General features: G+C 37.7%; 1 protein-coding gene across 6 annotated transcripts in view; it reads left to right on the top strand.

Moving 5' to 3' along the window:
- Window positions 1-20295, top strand: part of CCDC60 (coiled-coil domain containing 60) — a 70206-nt gene that overhangs the window by 20009 nt on the left and 29902 nt on the right. For all 6 annotated transcript variants that reach the window (XR_010392089.1, XR_010392090.1, XM_064522286.1 and 3 more), the window contains exons 2-3: window positions 7449-7532; window positions 10328-10419. Coding sequence is in view for 4 of the 6 variants with exons in the window: in XM_064522286.1 (XP_064378356.1) it covers window positions 7449-7532; window positions 10328-10419 (176 nt within the window). In the remaining 2 variants the exon portion in view is untranslated. The remainder of the gene's footprint in view (window positions 1-7448; window positions 7533-10327; window positions 10420-20295) is intronic.

Genomic DNA, 20295 nt, shown 5'->3' with positions numbered 1-20295 from the left:
CCAAGACTTTCAAAGGATAGTTGGAAACACGGGGAATCTTAAGGCCTATGGGGAGTTGTGATGAGACAGAGAAAAGGGCAGAGGACAAGGTATCAACAGTACACCTGAAATACACTTCTTTAATTTCTGTGTTCAGCATCCACATGAAGAACAGCTGCGGAAAGTTAAACTAAAACACTGTGGAGAAAAAAGGAGGAGGTTCAGAAGTTTGTCTCCTTTAACGTTCTTCACTGATAGTGACAAATGCTGTAAAATTAAGTCAGTCTGTGGGAAGCGACCTGTGACTTCCAGATGAAGTTAAGGTGCAAGCTTTAGACTTCAGAGAGCAGGTTTCAATTTGCTGCTCTCCCAATACGCAGCTTATGTGACTGGGGCAAGTCAGTTATCTTGTTGAGCCTTCATTCCTCATGTGTACGAAGAGGATAATAACACACTCCTACTTGACAGGAATATTGTGACGATTAATACGTTAAAGGTGGTAAGCTGCTATAGTGATGGGGACCATGTAAGTGTCAAAGATAGGCATGGGAGTCTTCATTACTGCTGGATGCCAACATAGCCCTGTAGTCCCTCCGTCTCTGCCTAGCCAGAAGGCTGTGTCCCATGCGTCACGCACAGAGCCAGCCGTGCTTATCTACACATGTGTGACCTCCAGGAGTGATCATTGCTACTCGACTCTGGGAATGTAGCCAAAGGAGAGGTAGGATCCTTCTCCATTTTATTAATACAAGAGTCAGTGCTGTGCCTTAACAGATTTACATAGTAAGTAATTCCTGCCTTGGTGTGTAGTAAATAAAAGCAAGCATGCGGAAAGCCATCAAAGTTTAGAAGGAAACAGGCAGTCTTGTGTTTTGGAGTTGGGTGATTTTTTCCTCCTAATCCCGGCATAGTGACTGGACAAGCCATATACCCTTTGTGTTTGAAATTCCAACAACATAGCAAAGAGTTAACAGTCTTCACAACTGAGAGCACTGAGCGGTGGCCAGAAACAGCCATTAACTTTTGCATGCACTGCTTGTTTATTGAACTAATATCCCCGGCCCTCTATTTTTTTTGTAAAAGAAAAGGCCTTTTATTGTTCCCAACACGGCTGTGTTTTATTTTTGTGGTAATTTTCAACTTTGGTGTTCTTTGTCCTCTACCAGGTGGTGGACATCATGCTTTTTATTCCGTGGTTTTTATTGATTTGGTCAAAAGTAATTAAAGAGATAATTCGTTTTCAATTACATTTCCTTGAATTTCCTGAGGCTGGTAACTCTGCTCTCCAGCTGTGTCTTCCCCCAACTCCTTCTTAAATTGACTTTGTTCTCACTGTGAAATAAAACAGAATAGCATGTGCTTTTTTGTTTGTTGGTTTTGGATTGAATAGAGACTCTGTGCTGTAGAAGATATTGATCTGTTAATTTTATTAGGAACTCCTGCCTTGGTTCATGAACTTTCATGTTTTTAGCATAGCATTCCAATGAGAAATCCTGTGTAAGACTAGCAGAAATAAGCAGCTAATTTTTTTATAGGTGTTTATAAATTTTTCTGCTTTCTGAATGTCCTGCCTCTAAGTGTATCTCTTCAGCACTTTTGTAATCTATTCTTACTTTAATAAATGCAAGAAGGCAATGGGCACTATTGTGGTGCAAGAAGGTTTTCTTTTTTTTGGTTAAACACAGATTACATTTGTTTCTAATAAGGTGGATTGTTGGCAATCTAAAATGCCTTTTTTTCTAGAAACAGTGGAAGCAGGTTAGGGGAGCACACTTGTAATTTTAACTTCAGTAGTGGGAAATATCTAGAAAACATTAGCTAAGGTTGAAGAATATTTTCATTGCCAGTATGCAGCCAAAAATGTGTATAAAAGACTTTGGGAGTGCCGCATAAAGCGAAAGCTACTGGCATGTTGCCCAGAGACCATGTAAATGGAACAGACAACAGCCAAGAGTATAAGAGGCATGAAAAGAGACCTCCTATAGAAGTGATAGGCTTGCTTGTTTGCTTGTTTGTTTGCACTGACTGCTAAGGCCACATTTCAAATATGAGCATTTTTCAGATCCCCTTAGAATGGAGAGGCCTTGTGGGGACTATAAAGATGGCAGTTCAAATGAAGTAGTTGCTTAAGGGGTTAAAAGTAACTGTGGGGCAAATGCACTGACAACAGTGGCATTACAAGCAGGATTAATTTGACTCAATGATTAATTATTTGACAAAATGTATCAGAATAAGGCCAATATTATTTAGAGACAAGGAAATAAAAAGAGGGTTTCCCCAAAGGATTATGATAAGCTGAGGGAAATGGATGGAATAAACAATAGCAGGCTGTTTGAGATTTTTTCAGCTATGAAAATGAGTCGTTCTGTACGTGTGCTTTCCATCACTATAATATCTGAATGCTTCATAAGTGTTAATGAACAAGAAGTATTATTTTTCCCATTTCGCAGATGGGGAGTAGAGGCACAATAAACTGAGATGTGTGTACCAAAATTTACTATAGTCAATAAAAAGACTCCTGCTAGCTGGGATAAGGTGCTAAATGTTTTATTTAGGGTGTCAGAGGAAATCTGACGGAGGTGAAATTGTATCTACTTACTCCAAATTTTATTCTCATGTCTTCACTAGCAGACAACCTTTCTCTCACTTCTCAGCTGCCTCCTTCAATTCCACTGATCTGTCTGTATTGACAGTAACGTGTTCACTGGAGGGCAGAGAGAGACCTAGCAGGACTGTAGCTCCCTCCCTCATTAAAACTACCTAGGGTAACATAATGGGATGAATACCCTTCCCCACCCGCATCAGACCACATCTGACCAGAGACCACGGGATGGGAGCTGCTGCGGTAGCTCTGTAGTATCAAGTGCTCCCCTTGGCAACAGAGAGTCTCAATCGCAAAGTGCTTTGCATTACTGATACGGTACAGCACAACCTTAACAAATCAGGTGTCTCGCCTTTGATGCTTATGTATATTTATATGTGCCGATTTGGTTGTGTTCTTTTTAAGCTAAAGGGCTAAAATACTATTAGTCTTAGCACAGTCTTAGTTTTGCACAGAATATTCTTAGTGAAGTCCTTTGCCTAGGAGTCTGTGTTTAACTGAAAATTCTCTTTTAGTCCTGGTGTGTCTGTTCCATGTTTCCACATTCAAGCGAAAGGGCAGAAAGGGTCAGTATTAAGCAGTTGCAGTAAAAAAAGAAAAGGAGGAAAAAAAAAAAAAAAAAGCTTGAGTGCTCAGTTAGAATACTGCCTGTAAAATCAACATGCAGACTTCCACCTGGAGAGCAGCAGTAGTCATCTCTATAGGCAGTGTTCCACAAGAGCTTTCTAAACTTATTTGTATAATTAAAAATATATTTCATCTTGCATTTGGATGACTAAATGGGTGTTTTGTGATGAGATTGTGCTGATTTATTGTTATCCAAACACACTCATACTTTGCAACTGTAATCATAATGCTCCTATTGAAGTGATATGTTAGAAGGAAGAAGAGTGCAATAGGCATGTCAATCAGCTATCTCTGACAGTACCATGGAAGCCAAATGATATATCTGAAACAAAAAAAAAAAGGTCAGGAATTGCCAAGGAAACAGCTTCTTTCACAATCTTAAACCAAAATTTTTGAAATGTACAACCTAAAGGCAGGCTTATTGTATCTCTACTATCCATCTATAAAATGTACAGCCTTAGGAGTACACACCATCAACTCATGCTATTTCCACAATAGGATTTGGAGAGGAAAGTTGGAAATTCTCCAAACTTGCAAAATGACGTTGGCAAAGATGACAGAAAAGATGACAGCTGTATAAAATGGACAGATAATTTAATAGAAGGAAGGATCTGTCAGAGTTGACCAATTCTTAATCATCTCCAGAATTATTTGGAAGCGAAGGTGAAAATATTTGGGAATTTGTAGGATAAGATCTAGTGTGTCTGCTGTCAGTGGTTTGCTTAGTGGCTTGAAACAAGCTAGTCAGAGGAATTGTTCATCCAAAAATACTTCAAGGACCTTTCTTTCAAAGATGAAGATGCATACAAAGCTGCTTAAGCCGATAGGCAGGAATGCCAGAGCTTTGTGTTTTCCTTTAGTGACCTGTGATAGCCCAAAAGGGGTCACCTCCAGGTCTGCAGGAGCAGAACTATAGGCAATCCGATGGCATCGAGCTCCACCTACTGCAGCATTTCTGTAGTTCATTTTACCTGCAGCTACTGTATCTGATCTGAAGAAAAATGACCTTAATCAATTTCATGGAAAAATATTGGCTCATTTCCTCAGGTAAGCTCACTTTGGGTCGTGTTTCATATATTGCTTTATGATTGTTTATATTTTTTTAATTATTGTTGTTTCATACGTATGGAATTGAATGATATTCCGTTACTTCCCTCTTTTAAAACCAGGAAATGATCAATGAAACCAAACTGTTGATAGTTTGAAAGCAAATCAGATGAACTGTGAGACTCTCCTTAAATCGGAAACACTAAAAACCCCCAAACCCAAAGCCCATTCGTGACTTCTGCACAGAGATTGTTCAGATCATCTTGATAATACACTGAGTTTAAAGATTACACACACCATTATTGTTTTCTCTCAGTTTCTTTATATCTACACTGCAAATTAAAAAGTTAGAATACTAATGTTACATAGTTATGTTCGGATACCATTTTAAGCTCAGAGTGCACCTTTTCAATACACAACATTATAATGCAAGATAACATTGTATAAATGGAAGCTATTCCCTTCTGTTTTCAGTGATAAGCCTGACTGAATCACATTATCAGTGCATGGATGGAGGAGGTGACATATGTGATACCTCTCTCTCTGAGCCACTGTACAAAGGTTAGGTAGGTTCACGGTTCTTTTCTTTCTTCATTTCTCATGATTAGAAGAACTGGCTGGCCAGCAGTAGGATAACATTGCACCTTGCAAAAGGTTGCTCACAAATTTATTTTCTTTCAACAAACCCAGAAATCTCTGAAAGAAGTTATGTTGAGAAGCCGTTTCTCACAGTGCTCTGCAGCATTGAACACTCCTGCAATGAAGATGACTGTGGCTCCAGAGCCTGTGCTGGTGCTCACAGTTAGAAGCCATTGAAACCTTAAGGCTACGTTCCAACACTCTTCCTTCTCTTGAGTAGTATCTCACTCTGTGAAACTCCTCATTGATTAGAATAGTGTCATTCAAGGTATCACCACTGTAAAAGCAGTGGTATCTGGCCTTGTCAACATACTGCTACTTCCGCCAGATAATGAAAAATAGTGTCGTGAGCAAAGCAGAGTAGAAATTCTGCTGTTCCCAGAGTGGAAGATGCTTCTGCACCAAGTCCAAATCATTCCTTCTAGCTTTTTCTTTACATAGGAACATGAAAATATGTGCAATTTAAAAAAAATAAAATCCCACTGACATCACTCTACTGCATGCTATTTCCCTGGCAAAGAAGATGAGAAAACCAACACAACCTTACATTTGTTGGTTTTGTAGTTTATTGCACTATGGGATGATGGTCAGATACTGTGGTGATTGGCATTACAAATTGCCTATGGAAATAGTACCGGGAAGGGGGATTGAAGGGCATCAAAAACACTTAAAATTCCTTTGAGTTATATTTTCAGAGTACTCAGTTCAGTGTACAATTTGTGCACTAATACGAATTAAATATTGTCCAAAATACGAAAATACAGGGGGGGATATGAAAACTTTCCCTGGAATTACACTATAAGAAGACCCATTTTAAAACCAAACTACTTCTGAACCAGCTTTTCTGGAGGTTTTTTTCACCTAGAAGGTCTGTCGTTCTGTCCATCTGGAACCTTTTTTGCCTTCAAGAATACTTTGTAGTTTAGAAGGGTAAACCAGAGGAAACAAATAGTTATTTGTCATCTAGTGTTATTTACGTTCTGAGTGATCATTTGTGTGCATCAATATAAAGGCAAATATATTTAGTTAGTAATTATAGAAGTTAGTAGTTATGTCTTTTAATTTAATGGCAAATACTTAAATTTTGTTTTCCCCAAAACTCATTGTAATGGACTCTCCATTCTGAGTGCATACTCATCTTCAGTAATCTCATCTGATAAGCATTTCCTGTAGGTGAAATATAGGTGCCCAGTCATGCTGTCAGAATTGATCCCTCTCTCATTCAGTGTGTGAATGATCTTTTCTCAGTCACCAAGGCAGGCTTTCAGGTATATTGATAGCCCTGTGTAAGTCTTGGACTCCAGGCTAGTCCCAGTTTGCCATCTGTCTCTGCTGCTAACCAGTCTTGATCAACTGCATCCCAGTTGCAAGAAACAGCAGAACCTTTGGACTCTTGTCTCTGACATATCATTAGTTCACCCTTACACCTTGTCCGTAGAATGTCCTCTTTCCATTCCAGCTACTTTGCCCTTAGTACAGTTTCTGTATTTCATGTTTTAATTTTCTACTTGTTGTGGGCTGCCTTAGTCATTACATTAGAACATTGGTGTTTGCAGTTTTCCAGCGCGTGATGTTAGTGCTCCTAATACTTTTGGTCTTTATCCTGCTGAAATAATTACATAGGAATATAAGTTTGGAGACAATTGTCTGCCTTATCAAGTCAAGATTCCAACATGCAAAATGCTCTGCACTTAAGTAACACTTTTTTAACACCAGGCATTAATTTGTTGTGCTAAAGCTATAGAGTGTAGTAAGTACTTTGTCCACAGCTCTGATTCTGTTGTGCAGAGTCTTCTGGCATTTGTGATACATCAGCTCTGCGCTAGCTATATGGATGTGGCTAGCTAGGCGTCCAGCTGAGCTTCGCTTTGCTTAGAGTGAATAAAAGAGCTCTTTGATTTAAAAGCAGAGCAGGAAGGAATTACTGTTTTCATATCCTCTTAGTCTGAGCACCATATACAGCTAAGTGATCTAGAGTCTTTTATTAATCTACCTATGTAATTTTTTTGTAGAGGAGGGAATATGCCTTCCTTCCACTTGAATAAACTGCTGGTTGGAGGAAGACTAAAAGTATGCTTGTGTTTGACTTCAGGGCTTTCATGAGTCTGTGCCTTCCTTGTGAGTGAAAGCACAGGCCCAAGAATACTGATCTATCACAGTGTATAACTTCAGGGGAGAGCAATTACTGGTAAGTAATTTCCTATTCCTGGTTCTGGAAATTGGTTTTTCTTTTTATGTTAGGCACAGTAGTCTATCCAGCAGTCTTCCAAGAGAAAAGTTACATTTTTTTAAGTACTCAAGCATAGTAACTTAGAAAGTATATGTACATTTTTCACAGTGATTTGTCTATACATGCTTCATATGAGAGTGTATTTGTATGCCAGAGTTACTCAGTGACATTTAAGAGCTTCTACATAAGATTAGGCATTATTTTTGCTTTAGGTTGCACCTCTGTAGGAAAATTTGTTTGCACCATTTAATTTTGAAAATGATGGCCCGCCCCTGTACTAGGAGCAGTTACCTGTATGGTTATATGTTTTTGTTCATTTTCTAGGAACCAGTGAAAAAAGATGTGAAAGAAGGACCACCAAAAGAAGTGGATACAGTTACTACTGAAAAGTACTTTTTGAATCCAAAGGTGAGACTGTATTTTTCTATTACTGGTAGAGTTTTGATTCAGGATGGGTTTAAAGAAGCCCACAACTGGAGCCAACAGACAAGCATCATGTTTTAATTGTTCATATATGTAAGCGTTTGCTGAATTCAAGGTTCGAATCCTTACTGCACGTAAGGAACCAGCCTGTTTGCCGACTGGTGAACGTTCCATCGGTTTTACCTAGTAAAACTCCTACTGAATTTAACAGAAAAATGGCTGGTGAGTGTAAAAATATATTCTAATTTGGTAAAATTAGCATTCTGAAAATTCTCTTTAGCTGCATTAGTTATTCCATTTGTCAATTTTAGAAGACAGACTTTTAAATTATATTACGGTTTAGCATAGAAATGACTAATATATTCGAAACAACTTCTTATTTTGAAAATTCATAGTTTTTTAAATACGTAGGTCAACATTGCACATCCTGAGGTCTCGAAAATCTGAAGCTCAAAGGCACGTTGCTCTGAGTGTTATGTAGAGCTGCACAAATTAACAGTTGTTGAAGATGTAGCCTATAGACAGGTTTTTTTCAGCCTTTAACTGGAGTGACCTTCATCTGCTCTTTTAAATAGTGAAGGGTTTGGAGATATTGTACTCAAGTCTCTCTTTCTGGAACAGATACTGGTGTGAGTCTGTTCTAATTCATCCAGGATCGCCCAAGTATATGTTCTACTTGATGGATACTTAGTCCCGTCATACAGCAATGCAGAGTTATGGTATAGTCTATGGCTATCTATCCCAAAGCAATTGAAGCATCATAAATACAAAGAAAACCTGGGAACATTGTTACGCTGGCTGTAGTAAAATACATTTTACTTTCTCTGCTTGTGTTTAATAATTTGCCTGGATTTTATTTGACAATCTAGCAAAAAGATTTTATTTTTCATTCTATGTCTTCATTGTTTGAGTGTTTGAAATCTGCCCTATCTGTTTTCTCTTTAGAATAAAACTGAGTGCCGGGAAGTGATTTGGTAATAATTTTGTAATAAAAGATAAAAGCAAAGTGTAAACAAATGATAAAGGATGATACGTTTGCAACTATATGAAAACGGTGACAACTAATGCTTTTCCCCTTCCTGTTCCCCTTCATGTTCCCCTCCCTTTTTCCCTTTTCCCTTCCTTTCCAATCTTGGGTGTTAGATTGTATAAGTGTTAGCATAACTGTAGCATCCAGTAATATGTTACCTAGCATAACACATTGTTTCATTTCCTTTTTTATCCAAGTTAAATGAATGGTTACAATATTTCAGATTTCTTGAAAGCTAACAAAGTCGAAAAGCCAGACATATGCTGTGGAAGTCCAGCTAAAAGATACAGCTGTGCCAGCTGTTTTACTGGCCAGAAGCACTGGCTTGAATACCAGAAGCATTCTACCAATGCATTCACTTATTCTTCTCTTTTAAATTCTTATTTATAATTATTATTTATATATACACATCTAATTAATAAGAAGCCTTTTCTTTTGTTTGCCCTTTCTATATATATTTTAACCAGCAGTTGACACCTTTGTGTATGCTTCAATATGAGATCAGTCTATCCAAGAGTCTAGAATGAAATTCTCTCAAGTTTGTAAGCACACTAAGAAAGGCTGAAATTTGCAGCTGACTCATGTTACAGAAGGTGTTGTCCATACAGAGCACCTGTTGTCTCAGCAAACAAAAATGATGCACTCAAATGCAAAGAAAATACTGAAATAAGAGTTACAGCCTCTTTGAGTAGGTGAGCATTTCTTCTACATCTCCCACTGAGATCTGCAAAAAGGGAATAACCTATTACAAACTTTCCAAGATGTAAAATAAGGAATCTTCTTTATTTCCTTTGTCAGGGAGTTATTTTTCTCTACATCTTAGGTCACCTCATGAGATGCACAGAACTGCCCCAAGGAATACCTTAGACTGTACTTCAGCCTCTGCATACCAGCATTAGGCTTCTCAATGGATGGCAATTTAGCCAAGCATTTTTTGCACTTTGAGCACTGCCTCAGCTGCATATTTTACTAGCTTAACTAACACGTGCAAAACTACTGCACATGCACAGCATGCGGAATCCCCAAGCATACTTTTAAGACAGGCCTAGTTCAACACCAAATACAAGCTTTCATCTCCTGTATATTTCCGTTGCATAGCTGCTCAGAGGAAAAATATTGCAGGCATTTAGAACAATGTACTAAGCAGAAAACTTTAACTCCGTTATGTAAAATTGCTGACCTGGTTTTGTACACTCTTTTTTTAAAAAAAAGAAAGAAAGAAAGAAAAAAAAAAAGAAAATGAAACCATTACATTCTGTGCTCAAAGAACGGCTAAGTTTGTGGAGCTTTTGTATTGTTTTGTTTTTTTACAAATGTGTATCTCATTGTTGTTTAGAGCTGGAGATGTGAATTCTGATTGAATTTTTGCTCGGTTGGAACTTTAAAAGATTTATCTCTCAGAGCATAAGCTCTCCCAGCAGTTATTCTCTAAGTCCAGGCAGTTGAACGCTCTCCTCTTCCTGCTACATAGTTTAGTGAATCCCACAGGTTCTTAATTGCCAGTAAAACCTCTGTCAAATTTAGAAATCAGCCAATGCTGAAAAAACCTATTGGAATATATGCACACATATAAGCATGCACAGCTGTATCATGTAAGATTTGTTAACATGCTTATGAAATGTCACAGTGCCATCTCAGACAATGACCATTTCAGAAGATGTTTAGTGATTGAAACCAAACACTTGAGATTGCATATATCCTCTCTTAAGCTACACTCTTCTTATTATCTTACCATTTATTTTCAATTCAGTCTCATCCACGCGAATCAGTGAAGACGCTCACCCCACTTAGACAGACAAGAAAGGAACTGAGGACTGTTAGTAAAGCTCTTGCTCACTCAAGGTAAGGGAAAAGAAGAAAAGAGAAATCTTTGGTTCTGCAATAGCAGCAGTTGGATTACAGGCAAAATAAGCAATTCTGCTAACAGCTTGGAAAAGACAGTTTATATTTTTCCCTTTATATAATTTATGAATAGTCAAAATGTTGTCATTGTTGGATGAGGAATGATTGATAGCCCTGTCTGTCCATCAATACTATATTGTTTTAGCGTTCTTTATAAAAATGCTTGCTAACATCTCTGCACTCTTTTGCACAAAACAACATTGTGCTGAGATTTGATGATCAAAGTAGTCTAAACCAAGCAATGTTAGGACATATCATTAGTGTGATGGAAGATCATAATGAAGATATCATAATGCTGTTACAGAAATACATGCATGGACTTATTTGGAATATTCCAACTTGGGGCTCAGGAAGATGCTGGCATGGAAGGAGTAGATTTTTGTGCCCCTTAGCCAATGGGAAGTGGACGGTTATAATTGAACCTGGTTTTTGGATCCTATATACTTTTCAGCCAGCTGAGTTTGGACAGGAGCCATTATTACTTTCAGGGCACTGGCCAGGTTTACATGCTTTCCCTAGAGAGCACCTTGAGACTTGCAGTTCTGGCTCAGCAGGGCATTTCTTATGTTCTCATTAAAAAAAACCCCAAAAAACAGTAGAGCTTTTGGGCACAGGCTTTAGCAAAGAGTACTCTCTCACTTAGGTACTCACATTTCTAAATGAACTTAGACTGTGTGGATGCCCATGCTTCAGCATTGTCACTGCAGTTGCTGCTCAAGTTGACAAGACTGAGGCTTCACTTCACAATCACCCATTCTGATCACACTATGAACTTGCCCGTGGAGACCATTCATTATATTTGCCTGGTATTAGCTTAATCAGTTGCTAAACTATTAAAAGCCTTGCAGTAGGTGATTCTAGGGTTTTCTAAATTTTCCTGGAACCTTCTAGCTTTCATGATGTGAGTGTTAAGCTAAGAAAAAAGAAGCATTTGCAACTGAAACAGCAAGCAGTAGTACAAAAAGATGATTTGCTTCTGCCAGGGTTTAGTTACAGCCTGCTGCAAATAAACATTGACAAATTACCACTGCCAACCCCAGCAGGATACAGATTACACAAGTGTTTACAATAGGGTTTGTAGACTTTAAGTCTTTGAAAAGCATTATCTAGATAACAATAACTGAGCTAAAGCAGGCAGCAATAAGACAGACATCTATACAAAAAGCTAATAATTTCTTAGCTTAAATCTAGGCAAATTTGGCAGTTAAAAGAATGTGTGATGTTGTATCAGCATAATATATGTTAAAACAAGAATTATATTCTTGCATTATTAGGCTGAGATTGTAATTGCACAAAAATTGAGGAAGTTAGAACTAAATTTACTAGAGAAAAGTAACTTCTTTGCACATACTACTGCTGAGGAATCAGAACTTTATATTTCACAGTAATGTAGCACTTTCAAGTATTGCCATATTGTTACATCAGAACAGTTTATAAAATTCTGTACTATTTACTCATGAGAACATTTTATCTCGCATTCTTCTTCCCTTTTTTGCCCTTCCCTGCCCCCAATTATTTCATTTATTCATTTACTTTGTTAATTCACTTCTAGTGAATTTTCACTTTATAAACTTGACAACAAAATACATAATAAATCATAAACAAAATAACAAAATGCTATGTCCTACGAAGGCTGCATAAGCTGTTTTACAGTAAAGAATGAATTGTTTTGGCCATAAATGCACGGTTAGCAATGCTAGACTGTCTACATCCATGGTTCATTGCTAAGTTTGAGTGGGATTGTCACTTTGAGGTCAAGTTACGTTCTTTTGATGATAACCTGTCAAAGGTCAGTTTACTTCTTGAAATACGAATTGCAGCTACTTGGAACTTGCTTTCAGTTGCTTTGCATGCTTTATTTTCGAATGTGTAGGACAAAAATTACCATCACCGTTGGTATTAAATGGCTTGATTTTTTAAATCTTAGGAGATTGATTTGGCGAGAAGAGCAACTTCACATTCCATCCTTAATATTGCTGCATTTAGAACTGGTATGAGAAATGTGTCAAGGACAGAGTTGGGAAGTGTGTAATACATTTCCTATGTTGCATGTATTTTGTGTATAAGTTCATTAGAGCTGACAATTTTATGCTTTGATTAAGTTCATTGAAAGTATATCTGAATAGAGTAAGGCTGGAGAAAATGTTTTCTGGATCATTCCAAGAAAACCTGAGTCTGTTGAAAAGATATTTGGACTTCTGTCCCTGAAGTTTTGAAGCGCAAGCACTGAAGTACAGCTGCTACACGAGCTCTCTGCTAAAAGCAAGAAAGGCTAGTTTAGGAAAATAATTTTGGAGGGAAGACGTGGAGGGAAGTCTGAACCGTACTGTTCTGTGTTGCATGCCTTACACTGTGCTGTCCGCAAAGACTGCTAGTTCCTTATATACCAAGTGAGCCTGCAGAGGTTTGGATGAAGAAAGTTGAACTACTCGTTTTATTACAATTTACTGTTGGAATGAATGAAGTGTCATTTTGTTCATGGGGGCATGGATTCAGCTTGTGAAACAAACTCATGCTCATTGGGCAACATAGTTTTGAAATGCCGTTAGGACCTATAGTATTTTGTTTGTAACTTGACTAACTAGAGTTGTTTGGGATCAGCTGAGCTTTCCACAACGCTGAGGTTCTCTTCAATTCAGTAGATTGAGTTTTGGTGTTATAATTGTGGAGACCTATGAATATTAAGCTTGTTTTTATGAAAGACTAGAATGTCTTAGATACTATCATGAGTAACATATGATACAGGACTGGTATCACAGAAGCTGTATGTTGAGCCCTTCATGTTGAGTCCCTATCCCAATTTTGAGGGACTAAATCTGAAGGATTCAGTGGCAGGAAAAGCCATGCTTTTCAAAGTTAGCTTTTTCATATGCTCAAGAAGCTCCATGTAAGATTACAGTGATAGAAACTGAGACTGGACATGGTTTGTCTATGTCAAATGAAGGGAAAAATGTAGATTGCCCCTCCAAGCATTGTTCCTTCTGCTCCGTTTCTGAGTATTATGGCATTAATGTGTTAAGAATGCTCTATGGGGGGGCAGAAACTGGGAGGGAGAGAGGAGAAATTGAGATGATGTTGATCTTAAGTCTTGGCTGAGCAACTAAATCTTTGTGTGACTTTGTGCAAATCGCTTGACCTCTCCGCACCTCTGTCAAGTGAATTGTAAATTGGGATTGGAAGCTAGGCAATGTATCTGAACTAAACTCACTGCATAAATATAAAGCTTTTTTAATTGGCATGGAAGGCTGAGTGTGAATGAGGATTACTTTCGTGACTGAAAGCAAAAATTACTTTTTTTTCCATATAGGGCTTATTTTTTCCTACTATTTTTGTTCAGATTCTTAGTATTATTTAATTCTTAATCCTATTACCAGTATCTTCTCAAGCCTTTAGGAATGTTAGTTTGATAAATCTTATAGGTGCCTAGCAGTCATGTACATGCAAGCATTGACTTACTCATCTCCACAGCACTGCTAGGTATTAGGTGGGTAAGTATTATTACCTCCATAGGTAAGTCAAGAGAGTCACATTTAGGTTGTAAGAATAATTATCACTGGAACAGCCACGATTGGAACTCAGGTATCTTGGACTGTAAATGCTTTATGTATTCTTCTGGACTTCAGTTGTGTCTCTTTTTCTCTGATTTATCAGCCTTTAAAATCAGCCCACTAAATCCGAGGATCCAGGAAAAAACTTTTTAAGATCATCCATTCCATCTCTCAGAGCAAGTGCAGTGGTTTCCTATGACAGATGAAGTGTTTAGCCTAGCTACTTTTAACTGAAGATGTTTCTCAGTTTCTTGCACTACATTATAATAAATGCAGATTTGCCTTCATTGAATATTTAATGGTAATGTAATCTACAAAATGGTCTTAAATACAGATTTTTAATAATGTGAATAGATTTGATCTTGGTGTCGTATCTTTTCTCTGAGTGATTAAAAACCCAGCTTCTATCCCTCTTCACCTCCAGAAGCCAATACAGCTAAAGGCACAAACAAGATTATGTTCCTTTATGTACATTATCAGCAGAATTGTCTGCTAAGACCTGATCAGTTGTAATGGTGCTGCACCCTCAGAGGATAGTAATGCTGTGCAGTTGTCATTACAGGTCTAATTTGGCTTGCAGAATCCTTTTTACTGCTAATGCAGAAAATGGAAAGAACCCAACTCTGCTTTAATATCCCAAGCAGAGTCCGAAGGGCTGACAAATAAGAAAATACCTACCTGCTAAAGCATCTCCTCCTCCTCTAACTTCTCCTGGTCCCATAAAATTAATTCACAGTTGCATTCAAAAGCGACTTCATGTTATTTGAAATGCCTGGATGTAAATATTCCAGTCCATTAGCTTTGCATGACTGTTGAAAGTTAGGAGGAAGATGAAGAGGGGGGAAATTTAATCTTGTGCTATTGCACAAATAAATACATATTTACATTTACTGCACAGTAAATTATATTTTTACACACATTTCTCTGTTGAGGAACAGAAATTTTGTTGGGCCAAGGCCTAATCAAAGTCTGTTCCTACACTCCTGAGAAAGGTGCCTATGTTTACTGTTGTGTAGACAATAGTCACTTCAGTTCTGTTTTCTAGAGCTGTCTGAATACATGCTCAAATGCAGTTTGACATATCAGGTAATACCACACTGTCTTTACCAAGTAATTCCAGTGGTGATCCTGCAGCCCAGCTAATACAATTTCTTCTACTTACTGTGGATATTAAATAACGAAATTTTATTTTATTTTATTTTATTTTATTTTATTTTATTTTATCTTATCTTATCTTATCTTATTTTATCTTATTTTATTTTTGTGAGCTATAATGGCCATGGAGAAATTTGCTTGAAGTCAGGGAAAGAGATTTTAAAAAATATATGGCCTCTCTCCTCTAATACTTTCTAAAACCTAAGTAGCCAAATGACCCATTATGCAGAAAAATATCCATCAGGCATAATATCTGGAAATCAAAGGTATCCATTAAGTGACTGTTTTTTAAATTGTGTTATATAAGCATGGAAATTTCTTGACTCTCTTGGTGTGACTTTTAACTATGAAAATGTGCCAGCCATTCATCTTGAGTATTTATTTGCACAATGTTACTTTGACTAAACCTGCAGGTAGGAAAAGAACAATAACAAAAGCACAGAAATGAAACAAGGAGCCTTTTTAAACAAATGTGGAGATACAAACTTTCAGGAAGAGATAATGTCAATGAGAATAACTGCATTGCTGGTTTGGACTGAAAGACATAAGGAATACTTCTTAATAACAATTTCAGACTATAGAAGAGCAGCTACTTGAGAAAGAAAGAGTGGAAAATACGAGAGAGAGGAAAACGGAAGTGTAAATCATTAGGATAGCAATTTTTTATTTCAATTAAAGCAGGCAGGCTAGCAGAATAGCAAGCTACTACATATTACAGGAAGTCAGTGAATACAAATGATCCTTGTGGATTTGGTTTTTTCTGCCTGTCCTCCTCGTGACTGAAAAGGAACACCCAGCAGTTGTCTTAATTGGATGCTAATTGATACGTATTCACAGAGAGTAGTGTCTGTGATCTTGCAGCTTGTTTGTATTAAAGACTATACTGACAGAAACTCAGAGGAAGTTTTTAGCAGTAGAGATCACAGAGACATAGCACATTAGTGTGAAATTTAAAATGATCTCAGAAATGTTTGAAGAGCCATTACTGGAACAGACATAGCTGCATTCATAAAGCTTTAGTATTCTACTGTATGCATTAAAAACATAATTAAAGATAAACTTCATAATTATGACCTCATACTGCCTTGCATCAATATCCTGTTATGCTTTCTTGAGTCCTCATGATGATACAGAAGAAGCTGATGATAGAGCACAGAGATTGCTCATCTTTCATAAGTGTCAGTTGCTAATCCTAAGCAGAAAGTATTAGCAGTGCTTTCCCTGCTGATTATTTGTACCAAATCACTTTAAGGGCACACCTGGCAACTCTCAGATATCATTTTACTTAAACATCACTTTAAAATGTAAGAAGGAATTTGCTTATCTTTTTGCAGCAAAAAAGGGAAAACCATTTGGGAAGTGTGTAGATAATGATCATTCCTGTTCCTTTATAGATCAATACGTCTCCCTATCAGTGAAGATTGCCCATATAGGCACAAAGCAGCCCTACCTTACTTAACTGAGTATGTCACAATGTCACATTCACTGGGTGGAGTACAGCATGGCAGAAAAGACAATGCCTTTGTTCTTGAGCATTCAGATATCTTTAATTTTGAGCTAAGAATTATATTTCTATTTCTGCAGTGGGAAGTCTCCTATGTTATTTTTACTAAGACTATGCAAACTCAGGCACGGCCACTTTTAAATGACATTCAGCTCTGAGGGAGATCTTTTCTTATTGCTTTGTTCCAATGACATCTGTAAATGTGATCCAGAAATAATGTTAAGTAATCTACAGTTGGGTGAGGTTGTACTGTATGAGAACCAAGAAAGTAGAAGTCTTTGTAACTATTCATAACTTGTAGAGAGATATAGGAACACTTACAAAGCAAAAGAGATTACTAAGGAATTGAAGGCTTGTACTTGTTAATCCATAATAAAAGCAGGTTGCCATAAATCACTTCTGCAGACTGTGAGACACTGCAGACAGGAGACACATAAGACAATTCTGCAGAGTGCCATGCAAGTGTGCTGCAATTCTCTGGTTGTTAAACATCCCCATGGAAAGTAGTCCTTAAAAATAAGCATGTTGATCCAAAGACTAACTGAAAGACTAACTGATCCATAAGACTAACTGAAAATATTTCCTTCATATAAAAAGGAGATAGGAAAGGTAATGAGAGCAGGTATCAGTAATAGAAAATGTTGGGTTATATAAGTGCCAGAAAGAGGTCTAGGTAGAAATACAATTTTTTAATACAGAGTAAAGTGAGAAGAGAGGTAAGCTGCACAAATAGGCCAGGATGCCAAACTCTCTTTCCTGTATTCCTCTTCCTTGTGTGAACCACTGATGAATGCTCTGTTTGTCTCCATCCCAGTTGCTCTCTTTCACAAGGCTGAGGCTATGTATTGAGGTGCACAGCAGTAGAGAAGTCATGTCGGAGGGCTGTTGGTCTGGTGCATATGTAGAGTTTGAATACCTGACTGCGTGCATGGGCTTGGATTTGTTTCACCTTGCATGAGACTTTTACATGAGCTTCCTGAGTTAGAAACGCATGCACCATAGATGACTTCTGTCATTGGATAGAAATAGTTACCTTGGAGGGTGATTCTGATCCTGCGTGAACTTGCTGTTGTCCTTCAACTTAGGAGGAAGATTCATTTTATGTTGTGGAGGAAATGGAATGAATTTAGACTGAATAGTAACTTTTCACAGATTAGAGCCACTTTTTGAAAAGCAGAAGTACTTTCTAGACGTAGTGTAACAGACCTGACTGACCTACATCAGAAAGGAAGCAGAGGTGATGGGTATATTTTGCCCTTGCCACCCTTGCCCGCTTCTGACAAGGAAAACTGAAGAGGAAAAATTATGTTTATTTGATTATAATTATTTCTGTTTTCCTTAAATTGAACAGATTGAAGCACTTTTATTATCACAAATTGCAAGTGCCTTTTAGGTCATCCAACTCTACCAATAAGCTAGCTTGGAGTTATGACTTGTAGTGCCAGGAAGAAATGGAAGAAAACTGACCTTGCTTAAGGTCACTTTACCTACTGTGTCTAAAAAAGACAAAGGAGAACTGCAGGTACAGAACATCCAGTGACAGTCCCCTAAGCATACGTACCGTGTAAAAATGGCAAGTTGTTGTCATCCTCAGTCAGTGATGTCTAGGAGTTGACAGCTTTGAGCTAAATGCTCAAAGAGAAAGAATCCCTGCCATTTTATGAGCCACACCAGCCTTTGTGTGCAAAAAGCACATGCTAAACCTCTGCAGATGTATTGCATTTCGTATAGCTGGAAGCAAATGGCCCCTGTGCATCTGTTTCACCATGCTATGCTAGGTGAATAAAAGTAAATGTCAAACTGCTGGCAGTTTAAACAGTATTCCACTGGCAGCTTTTTATGTTTTAAATTAGAAACTGGGTGTTTGTTTAAAATGGTTCAAGTTTCGTGAAGGCAGAGCTCTAAACATCAGTCTGCCCTCAGAAAGCCCAGGCTCTACTAATGCATACTTGATGCTTGCAGCAACAGTTACACTGACTGTTACGCTGGTGGCTAAGTAGCTGTCCCAGGATACTTTTTAATACCTAACTGCTTACACTTTCTGATTAAAATGGTAGCTACTACTTTAAAGAAATGTGCTGTATTTGGGAGTTTTGGTTATAACCTTGCCTATGCTAACCTGTGAATCTATAACAATCTTTTTCTAATATATACAGACAAAAAACACCTTAGTGTTTGAGGATACTGATGAGTTGGCGTTCCTTAATGCATAGAGTTTACTGGAAGACTTAATGGAGTGCGTAAGAGGGGGTCAGCGAGGCCATGTAGAGTTAAGAAACAAATAAGAGAGGCAGTACTAACTGGAAAGGTGGAATGTTTATCTGCTGATACTAGTTTCCACTAGAGTTAATACTTTGTAATGTCAGTTGCTTGGAAACCAGTATTCTGTGCCCTTTTGCTGCTTGGCAGAAATCACTGTAATTGGCATGTTTCTCGCACTGTCATTGCTGGCAGTTTGCAGCGTTTTTATTCCAGAAGCAAAAATTTTATTTTACGTGAATGATGGCTCACATTAATTAGACAGCAGTCATGGGCAAAGACATCCATTTAAGTGTATGGATGTGTGAATCATTATCTCTATCATCAATCACTGGGAAAACTGCTATTCCTATCAACATTTCAGACTTTCCAGGCTGTTCATTTTAGTCTCAATCTCCTTTCTTTTTGTGGAAGAATGTGTTTGTTTTATGTTTGAAATTTTGTAAGTGGAAATAGCTCATTGCTTATTAGTTCGTGCTATCTGTCTAAACATGACAGTCATATCCCATGTACTGTGACACAAAATGACACATCGTCACTGAATGTTAGAACAATTCTAAGACTTAAAATAGGTTTCCATTATTTAGTAGTAAAATGTCATTGCTCTGTAAATACCTTTACTGCGGTAAGGCAAAACACTCAATCATGAGATATAGCTTCTACTTTCACATGAAAGTCTTGAACCAGCAGTATTTCCAGGTGCAGCTTCAGTGACCTCAATGGAGCTCCACTTAACAAGCAGTGAGTTTGCCTTTTTATGGGCAACGTAAACATAAAGTTTTTATCTTACATTCTTATAGCAAGAAAATGGAGAGCCCAGAAGTCTCCAGGTGATTTATTCTTCTGAATTTAACTAATAGTTTCCTCAAAGCTTTTGGGAGAGGAATTTAAAGCAAAGCCTTGGAATCTTGCAGATTTATTTTTCAGCCCTTCCTCAGGGAATTCTCTCTGTGTGGCTCTGAAAGAGCTTCCCCATCTCACCTCTGTTTATGTAGTTCTCCAGAGACATCAAGAGCTGAAAACCTACATGTGCCTACACTCAATTTTTACACCACCAAAGAAAATTTCTACATGAAGATCTGATAGGAATGGGAGTAAACAGGAGGTACAGCATGGCAGAAGGGGAGAGGGGCTCCTATATACTTCCAAGAAGGGTGGTTGCATGTTCTTGTCTTCCAGGACTTCTTAAAAGTGGAACTGCTGCCCTCCATTCTTCCTAGCTTGAGAACAATTTTCCAACTAGTTCTTTGATATGTTATTTTTTCAACATCCAGGTAGTCAAATATGTGTGTTTCTCAACATAGGACCTCTCCCCATTTTCAAAGGAGAGATTCTGCCTCATTTCACAAT

The sequence above is a fragment of the Dromaius novaehollandiae genome, chromosome 17 (genome assembly GCF_036370855.1).
Source record: "Dromaius novaehollandiae isolate bDroNov1 chromosome 17, bDroNov1.hap1, whole genome shotgun sequence".
Taxonomy (NCBI): domain Eukaryota; kingdom Metazoa; phylum Chordata; class Aves; order Casuariiformes; family Dromaiidae; genus Dromaius; species Dromaius novaehollandiae.
Note: the sequence above shows the minus strand (reverse complement) of the source record. Positions and strands in the feature narration are given on the sequence as shown.